Source organism: Oppia nitens, unplaced genomic scaffold, assembly GCF_028296485.1.
Source record: "Oppia nitens isolate AA-2021 unplaced genomic scaffold, nextdenovo-longstitch-racon4-pilon3 scaffold15_pilon_pilon_pilon, whole genome shotgun sequence".
NCBI classification, from domain to species: domain Eukaryota; kingdom Metazoa; phylum Arthropoda; class Arachnida; order Sarcoptiformes; family Oppiidae; genus Oppia; species Oppia nitens.
In genome coordinates this window covers 1,975,227-1,988,887 of record NW_026533194.1, presented here as the reverse complement: position 1 = coordinate 1,988,887, position 13,661 = coordinate 1,975,227, and the positions used below count along the sequence as shown (strand labels likewise).

Genomic DNA, 13,661 nt, shown 5'->3' with positions numbered 1-13,661 from the left:
AAATCAAATTCCATATCAACCAATAGTTGTAAATAAAATGTTTTTTTTGTATCAAATAATTTGTAATCTTGAATAATTTAAATTCAAATATTACTTTTAAATTTTTTGTTGTTGTTGAGATATACATACATACCTGAGCTATCATACCAGAGCCAATATTAAAACGTAGTAAAAAAAACTATAGTTAGAAATATATTATTTTTTATTCTACTACCAATCAGTTGAGACAGTTATAAGCAAAAAACCAGTGTCACCTATTTTTATTAATAAGTGATTTTATAATATTTCTTAAAAGTACTAAATTGAATAACTATTTTATTTATTTATTTATTTATTAAAAAATAATAGTAATATTGAACTAATGTTATTCAAATACAATCTATAGCTAATTTATAAAACTCAATACTACCTGTATAAATTAATTTATATAAAATAACCTTTTTAATTAATAGTAATAATAATAATAATAATAATAATAATAATAATAATACTGTATAAACAATTATTAAGTTAAAATTGAAAAAATAATAATTTATATTATTATTAATTGTAATAAGAAAAACATTTTTTATAAAAATTATTTAATTCATTAACAGAATACTGTATATATATATTTTATTAAACAAAAGTTTTTAAATAATATATATAATTTAATTAATTAAAAAAATAAAGTTAAAAATTATCTTTTACATTTAAAGATACTTGAATTATTTAAAATAAAGTTTAAAATTAGATTTTATATTAAAAACACTAGATTTATTTAATATTAAGTTAAAAATTATATTTTACATTTAAAAACACTAGGATTATTTAAAATAAAGTTTAAAATTATTTTTTACATTAAAAAATACTAGGATTATTTAAAATAAAGTTTAAAATTATCTTGCAACTTTTTATGAACTAAATCCCTTTTATAGGTAAACTGTTTCATACGTTTAGCTTTTTGTAGAAATTTATTATTATTATTATTACTATTGACAAAAACAAACAGTTTGCAAACTAATGGGCTATTGTTTAGTTTAAGTTTTCTCATAAATAACGTCCGCCGATATTGAATACGATTGTGTTTACGATAATATCTACCATAGAAATATTCAATCGAAAATATTAGCATGGTCAAATAGTAGCCAATAACCAATAAGGCAAATACACTGCGCCACATATCAATTAATTTTAGACCATAACTAGTATCGTTGACCTGGATCAATTTATCAAATTTATCAGGTTTAACTTGTCTAATTAGGCCCTTTCGAAATTGACATCTAATTCTCTCAGATAGTTTATAATGCCAATACAGACCCGATTCTATACCATTTAATATACTAGAGAGGGGAGGGGGGGTAAAAAAAATAATTTTTATTAACTAACATTAAAAAAAATTAGTTTCTAACTATAGTTAATAATTAATTATATTTTTAAATTTTAATTAATTAAGTTAAAAATTAATATTATTATTTAGTTTGACAAACATTTATTTATTTTCATTTTTAATAATAATATTTAAATCTATCGATTAAAAACAATATAATATTATTATTAAATGTGCGAAAATAATCAAAACAAAAAATTAAATTTAAAAAAAATAAAACAAAATCTAAAACATTATTTTTGTTTAAAAAAAATAGACATTTATACTACTGTAGTAATTATACTATATTTTTACTAATAATAATTTTTAAAAATAATAATATATTATTTTTTTAAAAGTTAGTTTAATTTAATAAAAAAAAATATTTATTAAAATTTAAAAAAACAACTTACAGTTTATAGACTTCCCATTTTTGTCGGACACCTTTATTAATGAAAAAAGCCCTATAAGTGGGCGACAAATGACTATCAACCCTAACCATTGTAGTCAAATCGCCAAATATAATCTGTTTTTCCAATGCACCAATAGATGTGTCCAATATAACTGCCCGACCCTTGACTACCAGTGCTATACTATTGGTAATATTCAAATTGTCAACATTATGCGGATATTGACTGTTATCTAGTAAACGTTGTTCAACTAAACGTCTACTATCGGGTTTATCCACGAAATTATCGACCATCATTTCGCCAGCAATTATTTTAATATCAGGGAACAGTAGTAGATCATCCAGCTTCTGGATCATTGGTTCAATTTTGGGCCGCATATAACTGTTTAGCAAAACACTGGACAAGCACTTGCATAGGACTGTTGTAGACAATAGCCAAATGGCCAGTAGTACGAGGAATGACCGTTTTCTGAACCGTTTTCTAACTACGGGACTATTGTTTTCGATTAGTTGGACCATATGTTGGATAGGCTGGCCAGTGATCGATCGGACTATAAACGTGATTGCCCTGTCCAAGCTAATTTGTTCAGGGTTAGTTATTGAAAACATTGGTGCTGTTATTATTAGTGCCACTGTTATAGCTAACCATACCTATTTATTTTTTTGGATACAATAAATTTTATTAATATATTAAATTATGATTATTAATTGTAAACTTTAACTATTTAAAATTATTATTATTATTTAATATTATTATTATTATTTAATATTATTATTATTATTTAATATTATTATTATTATTTAATATTATTATTATTATTTAATATTATTATTATTATTTAATATTATTATTATTATTTAATATTATTATTATTATTTAATATTATTATTATTATTTAATATTATTATTATTATTTAATATTATTATTATTATTATTTTAATTTATTTATTAATACATACATCCAACTGAAATAAGTAGAAAAATGAGAAAAATACGCCACTATTAACTGGCTTAGTAGTTGTCAAAATTTCAACTAGGTACATTGGCTCGCAGGCTACTACTATACCATCCTCGATGCCATTTTGTTCAACAGTTATCGGATCTAATAATACAGTTGGAAACTATAGACAATTAACAAAAATAATTAAATTATATTATTTATTTTTAAAAAAATAATAATATTCATATTTATGGTATATATTAAACTTTTTTATTCATACAATTAATAGTATTTTAATATAAATTAAAATAAATAAATAAATATTTTTTGTTTTCTTTTTTTGGGAAATTTACTTTAAAAAATCCATTGTTATGCACTTCAAACGTTATGTTGACATTCAAATTACACATAATTTTTTCGACAATTGTATATAAAAAGCTAAATATTTGAAACTAAAAATAAATAATTAAATAGAAATAAAATATTAATAAATTTTACAATAAATTAGTTTTTTTTGAGTATTTTATTAATTAATTTCAATTTAAAATTTCAATACAAACATTTGGCTTATCGGCCATATTATAATCAAATGTTAAATTGCCAGTAGGTGCCCGTCCATTGGGGCACTGGTAGATTTGGCCACTTTTGAATATACTTTCCGTAATAAACTTGCTCATTTTAATATCCAATGCTTGATTAATATTATCATCGACAATATTTGTTACAGGCATAAATAGATTATCCATAATTTTAAATAAATATATATATTTATTTTTTAATTTTTTAAAATAAATTTTTAATAATTTTTTATTTAATTATAATATACAGAGTATATACTGTACAATATATATTATAAACAATATACATATTATACAATTATTGAACTAATTATAAATTATTTTTTAAGTTAATTGAAACAAATAAACATTATTGACTAATATTTTTAATTATATAAATAAGTAACAAATATAATTGAAAATATATTTTTTAAATGTTTAAAAATGCTATTTAATAAAAATTAGTACATATTTTATTATTACTAAATATATTTTGATTCAATCTAAACAATATTTCTATTAAACAGTATTATAATTTTTCACTATATAATTAACAATAAAAATAATAGTTAGTATATAAATCAATATAATATATAACATTATATTTTATTTCTAACAATATGCACATTTAAATATTATCAAATATATCTATCATAATAATTAAACTGTATCATAAGTTAAAAATATATTATTATTATTATTATTATTACATTTCTATAATCATTTAATATCATTTACATAATTCAATAAAATAAGTATTATAACTTTGTTTTTTGCTAATAAATTAAAATTTATTGAATAAAAAATTATCGTTTATATTTTTAACAAATATTTTATACTACTTATAAATAGTTTTTAATTTTAGCAATAAAAATATATTTATAAAAACAGTGTAAAAAATAATACTTTATGTGATTGTGTTTAAAAAAATATTTTATATTTACAATTAAATTATAAATTAGATGCTATGTATATATTTAATATATTTCGCAATATTAAGTATTAATAATAATTATTGGTATATTGATTAATTGATAGTTGATAAAAGATAATTAAAAGTTGATAATTTATTAATTTTTTACCTTGTACAATATTGATAAACAAGTTAAAAAAAATTAATATATAGTATATCACTATTTAATTATTGATTATTAATTATAACTATGTATTAATTTATATAATTTATATGCTAAAATGTTAATAATGATTCTATAGTATAAAAAATATTAAATATTTTATATAAATATATTTAAAATAATTTTATATAGTATATAATTAATTATATATATATATTAATAATGAAATTTTTTGCAACATGTTTAATTATCAAACTTAACTGATGTTTAATAAATTAAAATATAATAATTTTTAGAAAAGTATAATAATTATTTTTTTTAAATTGTAATCACTTTAAATAAATTTTGCTTAAATGTTATATTAAAAAGCAGATTATTATTTGAATGAAATTATTTTATTGATTTAATTTTAGAGAACAAAAATATTTTTACAAATATATTAATATTATTTTCTTAAAAAAACATGTAATATCTATATAACATTAAAAACTTAATAATAAATAGTTTAGTTGTTATAATCAATAATATAATTAGTAATTGAAAGTTATTTATTTTAAAAAAAAAATATAATAATTATTTTTTTTTTAAAAATAAATTATATATTAATAACTTGAAATTGGCAAACAAATAATTTTTTTAAATAATATTTTTTCTTTAAAAAATAATATATATATTAATAAAGTAATAGTTAATAATATTAAGGCCTAACGTGAAATAATACGCTGAAAGGCCATAGCCTGGGCATAGCCAACACTATAGGGTCGCCAATCACTGGGACAGGGATTTGTTTTCATACGTTTTGTTGTTTTTGTTGATCGTTTTTTATTAATTTTAACATTTTCAATATAAAAATTGACCAAGTATCTATATTTTTTAAGCAAATTGCCCAATAGTTTGCGTCCATTTTTATTTTTAATCGATGAAACAGTATTAGCATCGTACTCTTTTGTCCACCTAGGATCAATTTTGTTTTTTTTAATTAATAATTTTTTAATTATTTTTATCATCTAGTTCAGTTGTTAACAAATTAACTTTATAATAAACTATAATTTTAATTAAATTTTGTTTTAAATCGGTAACATTATTATTATTATTATTATAAATACTAAGCAACAAAAATAACAACAAAAATATAATACTGTTTAAAATAAAATTTTTTAATTTATTAAACTAAAAACTTTATTTTACTATAACGTTATAAGCTATTTATTTAAAAATATATTTATTTATTTAATTTTTTTTTTTAATGTATTATCAGTACATACTATAGTTAACAGTTATTATTTGACTTTTTTTTATTAAAAAAAATAATTAAAATAATTAAATATTTATAGTATAGTGTAAACTATAGTACAGTATATACAGTAGTATTACTTACTCTAACATTTGCTCAAAAGTTGACCGACTGTCCGGTTCGCTAGCTTGTTGTAGTCGATTGACATACGTATCCCGTATGAGTTCCTGTTGTTTGACTGATTGGTTCATTTGGCGCATCAGTTGGACAGTCTGCTGACGTTGGGTCTTGTTTTTGCAGAAACTCATCAATAGACTCATGTGTTCCGAACACATCAGCCGAACCATTACCCGCAAGTGATTATTATCGGGAAATATATCATCAAAATATTCAACTATTTTATCATTATATCCAATAGTGTTTCTATATGGGAGTGGATGCGGGGAGGGGGTTAAACATAGATTATTACAGATTATATGTGTGTATGTGTATGTGTATGTGTATGTGTATGTGTATGTGTATGTGTATGTGTATGTGTATGTGTATGTGTATGTGTATGTGTATGTGTATGTGTATGTGTATGTGTATGTGTATGTGTATGTGTATGTGTATGTGTATGTGTATGTGTATGTGTATGTGTATGTGTATGTGTATGTGTATGTGTATGTGTATGTGTATGTGTATGTGTATGTGTATGTGTATGTGTATGTGTATGTGTATGTGTATGTGTATGTGTATGTGTATGTGTATGTGTATGTGTATGTGTATGTGTATGTGTATGTGTATGTGTATGTGTATGTGTATGTGTATGTGTATGTGTATGTGTATGTGTATGTGTATGTGTATGTGTATGTGTATGTGTATGTGTATGTGTATGTGTATGTGTATGTGTATGTGTATGTGTATGTATTACAAGCAAAACTGTTGGAGTTCCTCGTCCTCCTCGGGCCACAACCGGGTTGGGTCACCCATACGCCACGTAGCGGACATTAGGTCATCGATCTCTTGGCAACTATAACTTGGGTTCCCGTCCGATACCCGAACCGTTATTGTAACTATTTTTTTGAAAAATTTATTTATTTATGTTGTTATTTTTTTTTTTTGATAATAACTTACTAATTAGTATTATTGATGTATAAAATATACATAACATTATAAAATAATAATAATATTAATAATAATTGTTTTTTTAAAAAACTAAATCAATAATATTTATTTAACATGTATTTTACTTGACTGGTAGATGTTATGTTTATTTGTTTATTTAATTAAATTACTATAAATAATATTAATATTAATTAATTAATTAATTTTTTTCTGAATATAATATAAATAACGTTTTTATAATATATCAAAAGTAAATAAATAAAAATAAGTAACATTTTTTAATTAAATAAATAATATTATATTTAACATTCAATTGTTATATAAAAAAATATATTAAAATTTTTAATAAACATTTTTTTTAATATTAACAATAGTTATATAGTACTATATTTGTTATATTATTTATTGTAAAAATTATTATTATTTATTTATTTATTATTATCTAGTATTAAATAGATGTTTATTTACTTATTTTAAAAAAATATTATTAATATTAGTATTATATTATATAAAAAACATTTATACAATATATGTTTAAAATATTAATTATATATTTTATATTATTTGCATAAATAAATATCTATTTTTATGTATTATTTATAATTAAAAAAAACTATATTGTATGTTAAACTTTTTTATTATAGATATTTGATATAATTTTTATTTTAAACATTAAATAAGTTTTTTATTTAATTATAAATTTAACTTTTTATCTATACTTTTATAAACTAATTGCTAATTTACTTATTAATACCATTTTATTAGTCTCACTGTTACACATTTGCGTATAAATTATTATCTAAATTATTTATTTCGGAAAAAACAAAACAGTTATTTGTTTGTAAGTTAACAAAAAAAAATTATTTAATGATTAATTTTTTTTATAAAAATAAAGTATACTATAAATATAATATATTATATAATATATATAAGTTAGACAATTATAATTATTTGTGATATTTGTTTTGCTAATGTTATCAAACATTATAATTATTGTATCATAATTATATTATATATATATATATATATATATATTTATTAAATAATAATATACATATTTATATAATCTCTAGAAAATAACTAAATTATAATTACAGTAATATTTTTTTTTAATGATAATATGTTGCAATTATTGATTAATTATACAGTATTTTTACAATACTATAGACAGTATACTAATTATTATTATTTTTTAAAAATATTTTATATTAAGTAATCAAAAACATATCAGTATATCTTTCACATAAAATATTTTATTTATTGTTTTTTTTCATATTATATTATTTGTTAAATAGTATTACAACAACAATTACAACAAAAAGCATTTTTATTGGCAATGAAAACATGTTAGTAATAGACACTAACACTTGTATTCAATGGTCAGTCCGATCGATATGTTTGTTGGGTTTTCTATACCAGTTCTACAAAACTAGTCAACTATACTATTCATATGAGACGACTACCAATGTCCAGACCAGGGCCGACCTACCGGTACCGTTGCCAGCAATCAGCGTATGTTTCAATAAATCCTATTTAGTTAAACCGGTTATTTTCAATCAAATATTGTTGGAAAAAAATTTCAATAATAATAATAATTTGGAGGATTGGTTAGCCAGCAATCATATTGTCAAAAGATATATGAATCATAACCTAACTATTAGTCAACAATTTCAGGTATTGGGATCACCGGAACAGCTAATCAATTGTCGGGTTTATCGTCCGAAAGGCATAACCACTAGCGGGTCGTCAAATGAATCGGTAGTCAACAACAACAACAACTCAACATACATACCGTGTCAGTCGGTTATGGCTTACAACATATCCCTATCGCAGGTTAGCGTTTGCTATACAATGTTTGCACAGTTGAACAACGAACCGGACAGTCGATATAGTATCGGATACGATGTCAATAGCCGTAACGACAGGCTATGGCTGCTGGTAATGGAGTTCCCGGTAGATGTGGACATACAGTACGTCAGAGTACACATACATACCCGACGCCGGTCGATACACGATAGCCGTGAACACGGACACAAAATGATAGCCGTTGAGAACAATGAGGTCAGTCATATGGAGTATAAAAAAGGACGGGTATTGAAAATGCCCGCACCGTATACTACTGCGTGTATTGATTTTGCTAAGAACACTGGCTACCAGTCCCGCTATGATTGTATTAGTCGATGCAAGATTGCTAAGTATATTCAACAGATTGGCGGTTATCCGTCAAGCTATCTGGTCTATGATCACCAGTTGGCCATCAAATTTGCCGATAGATTGCCAACAGCTGCCGCATCCAGTGGTGTCGTTGACGATGATGTGGTCGACCAGTTGGCCATAGTTGACGAACGATTTGCCGAGGAATGTCAGTATAGGTGCAATTCGCGGCCCGACTGTTCCGATGAGTATTTTGTATTTGACGAACAGCGGGGTAAACGCCAATGGTTTCGGCATAGCAATGGCCAACACGGGTTTGTATTGAGCATAAAGTTTCCCTCATTTCCCACTACTGTCTACGAGCACATACCTAAAATGCTATTCGAGGAGTTCCTATGTTTCATAGCCAGTGTCCTGAGTATATGGTTCGGGTTTTCGTTTATACTGTTAACCAGTATCCGTATGAAACACGTGCGCCGATTGTATGGCTATATTACTAACACTGCTCAGGACAGTGGTGTTAGTAGAAGTGGAGTATCTCATACCAGTGTCAGCACTGGTAGTAAATCTAGTAGTAGTAGTAGTAGAAGTCATTGTTGTAGGTGTTGTAATACCAATACTAGGCTAAGCAGAAAGTTTTATAACAAATGGACTAATTATTTGAATACTACTACTCATACTAACAATAATAAAGTTTATAATTTCAGACAAAATAATTATTCAAATAATTATAATAATAATATTTTCTCTAAACGTATTAATTTATTTAATACCGTCTATTAATAATTTATTGGAAAAAAGTAATAATTTTGTAATTAAACTAAATTACTATAAATACAGGTATAATTTTTTTTTTAAAATAATATTAATAAACACTGTATTATTGTTTCACTGCCTTTAACTAAATGTATATTAATTTATATAAATATAAAAGTAAATTAAATGTTTTTATTTATTAAATAATTAATTTGAAAATATAAATTTTATTTTTTATTATCAATATTTTTAGATTTTAGTTATAAATAAAATAATAAATAAGTTTTTACATAATTTTAAAAATATTAAATAAATATATTATACATATTTACTAATTAATTTTATATTTCAACAATAAATTATATATTGTATAATATTGTATAATATATACAGTATTTTATTTAATATTTAGTATAAATATTATTGTATTATAAAATATTATTTCTATTATTATCTACTTTAATTAAATAATTTTTTAAAAAATAATAATAATAACTATACAATAGTATAATAACATTTATTAAATTTTCTACAATATATTTATATATATTTCAAAATTTAATTAATTTTTTTCCAATTTATTTAAATTAATAAATTATATTATTTGTAATAATAATAATAATACTGTTGTAATATTTAAATACATTTTTTAAAAAAGTCATATTTATAGATATATTAGAGTATATCTTAAACATTTATATGTGTTTTTAAACGAGTAATAAATTAAGATAATTATTAAGTTTTTTATTATATATAACTTATTGTTTCACACAATTAGTAAATGAATTATTATTTAAATTATTTATTGAAAAAACTAACATTTTTTAGTTTGTAAGTAATGAAAAAAAATTAATTAATTATTGATTATTATTATTTTTTTATTTAAATTTATTTATACATTAAATAATAATAATATATGTACTATAAAAATATGTAATAATTATTTTGAGATTTTTTTTGTTTGTGAAAATATTGTAAAACTTGTAATTATTTAATTATAATTACAATATATTTTCAAACTAAATAGTAATAATTATAATATTCATCAAAAAAACTAAATAAATTATAATTATAGTAATTTATTAAACAAATATGTGTTGCAATTATTGATTACATATATATATATATATATATATTTATATTAATATATATATTGTACAGTATGTATAGGTATTACACAATTATTTCACATTACAATAGACAGTATATAAAAATTTTTGTTGTGTAAAAATTAATATTTTTATTATCATTAAGTCAATCAAATGTATTTTAATTTACAAAATTTATTTATTTTATTTTGTTTCAATATTATTATTTAATTTATTATTAAATTAAAAACAGTATTACATCTATAAAAAACGTTTTAATGGCAAACATCCTATTAATAGCCATAAGTAGTTGCAGTCAATGGTTAGTCCGATCGATATGTTTGGCCGGTTTTATCTACCAGTTCTACAAAACCAGTCAACTATACTATTCATACGAAACGACTACCAATGTCCAGACCAGGGCCGACCTACCGGTACCGTTGCCGGCAATCACTATGTGTTTGAATAAAACTTATTTAGTAAAATCGGAAATTTTGGACAAACTATTTACGGCTATGAAAAACAATAGCAAATATAATCTAAACGATCGATTGTCGCGCAATCGTCTTATCAAACAATATCTGAACCGCAATCTAACAATTGGTCAACAATTTCAAGCACTGGTAGCACCGGAACAACTGATCAATTGTCTGGTCTATCGTCCCGTAGGTATCAACGGGTCAGTGAACACAACAACAACAACAACATACATACCGTGCCAGTCGGTAACGGCGTACAACATATCAGTATCGCATACATCAGCATGTTTTACAATGTTTGGTCAGCTAAACAACCAACCGGACAGTCGGTATAGTATCCGTTATGATGTCAATACCCGTAACGACAGGCTATGGCTGCTGGTAATGAAGTTTCCCGTAGATTTGGACATACAGTACGTTAGACTACATATGCATACCAGGCACCGGTCGATACACGATAGTCGAGAACATGGGTATAAAATGATAGCTATCGAGAACAATGAGGTCAGTCATATGGAGTATAAAAAAGGTCGGGTAGTGAAAATGCCGGCGCCGTACACTACTGGGTGTATTGATTTCACCGAAACCACTGGCTACCAGTCCCGTTACGATTGTATTAGTCGATGCAAGATTTCAAAGTATATTCAACGTAACGGCAATTATCCGACAAACTATCTATCATACGATCGCCAATCGATGTATAGGTTTGACTGGAAGTTGCCTACCGTTGCCGCTTCCAGCGGTGTCGTAGTAGACGATGATGTGATCGACCAGTTGGCCATAGTTGACGAACGATTTGCCCAGCAGTGTGAGCATCGGTGCAATTGGCGACCCGACTGTTCGGATGAGTATTTTGAATTTGACGAACAACGGGGTAAACGCCAATGGTTTCGGCATAGCAATGACCAACACGGGTTTGTACTCAGCTTAAAGTTTCCCTCATTTCCGACTACTGTCTACGAGCACATACCTAAAATGCTATTCGAGGAGTTCCTATGTTTCATAGCCAGTGTCCTGAGTATATGGTTTGGGTTTTCGTTTATACTGTTAACCCGCATACGTATGAAACATGTGCGCCGATTGTATGGCTATTTCAAGATTACTGTTGTCGATGATGTGGATAGTGGTAGTAGTGGTAGTGGTCGGGCTTCTCATACAAGTGTCCGGGGCACTGGTAGTAGACGTAGGTGTACTACTACTACTACTACTACTACTACTAACAAGTATACAACTAGATTTAGTAAAAAATTTTATAACAAATTGATAAATTATTATTATAATACTAGAAGTAATAATAAAGTTTATAATTTAAGGCATACTAATAGTTATAAAAGTAATACTACTAATACTAGTACTACTACTACTACTACTAATAATAATAATAATAATAATAATATTAATGATAATAATATGATTAACAAATTTTTTCATAGACGTATAAGTTTATTAAATACTGTCTATCAATAATTACAACTTTTATTACAATAATTAAATACTAAAAATTATCTATATTTGTTGTTTTATTATTATTATTATTTATAAATATTTGCAATTAATTTTGTTAATAATTTTGTTTGTTTGTTTCTAGTTTATTATTAATAATAATTAATTTGTATCATTTTATTCAAGCTATGTATGCTATGTATTGATAAATGTTTTATAATCTATAAAATACTAACAATAAAAATATATGCAAATTGATTATTAAATATTAAAATTTATTAATTCAATACTACAACAACAAAACTAGTCTATAAAATTTTTTAGCCATTGTATTGATATAAATATTATTTATTAATAAATTTTTTTACTTACATAAAAATTTTCTAAAAAAAATTAATTAATAATTATAAAATATTATTACATTTTTTTTCTTTTAATTACTATTATAGATATAACTAGAATATAATTATTTTGTTATCTCAGATAATAATAATTTATTAAATAATTTAATTATATATTTTTATTAGACTACAGTAAAAAAATAATATTATTAAACCAAAACCATTAATTAATTATAACAATAATAATTTTTAAAAAAATAAATACATTAATAAACAACTTTCTATACAAATATTGATTAATTAATTAACTATTTATTACAATAACTATTACTCTGATATTATTTTTTTTAATATTTAAGAGATATATCCAAACAAATATTATTGATTTATTTTTTTTTTTATACTATAATAATCTATTCAAAAAACATGTAATCAATTCAAACAAATATATTATATGTGTACAGTATATACTGTATATAAAATATAAAAATAAAACAATAATAATAAAAATATTTTATATCTTATTCAATCTAAAAAAAATTATAATATTTTTTTTGATAATAAAAACATAACTAAATAATAATCACAGCATGTCTAGCATATATGATAAATAAATTATAATAATTATAAATTCAATATAAAGTTTATATTTTTGTTGCACAAATGTTTGTAATATATAATTATATTTTATATTTTTGTATAAAAATAATATATTGATAATCTATAT

At 22.8% G+C, this 13,661-nt stretch overlaps 1 protein-coding gene across 1 annotated transcript; it reads right to left on the bottom strand.

Annotated features, from left to right (window-relative positions):
• Positions 1–5,036: 5,036 nt before the first annotated feature.
• On the bottom strand, positions 5,037–6,602 carry LOC128963553 (uncharacterized). Its single transcript, XM_054310071.1, has 3 exons — positions 6,480–6,602; positions 5,711–5,989; positions 5,037–5,286 (listed from the first exon to the last, which is right to left on the bottom strand). Exons 1-3 carry the CDS (start codon positions 6,554–6,556, stop codon positions 5,037–5,039), a joined length of 606 nt encoding a protein of 201 aa, XP_054166046.1. The 5' UTR covers positions 6,557–6,602.
• Between the last annotated feature and the right edge of the window lie 7,059 nt (positions 6,603–13,661).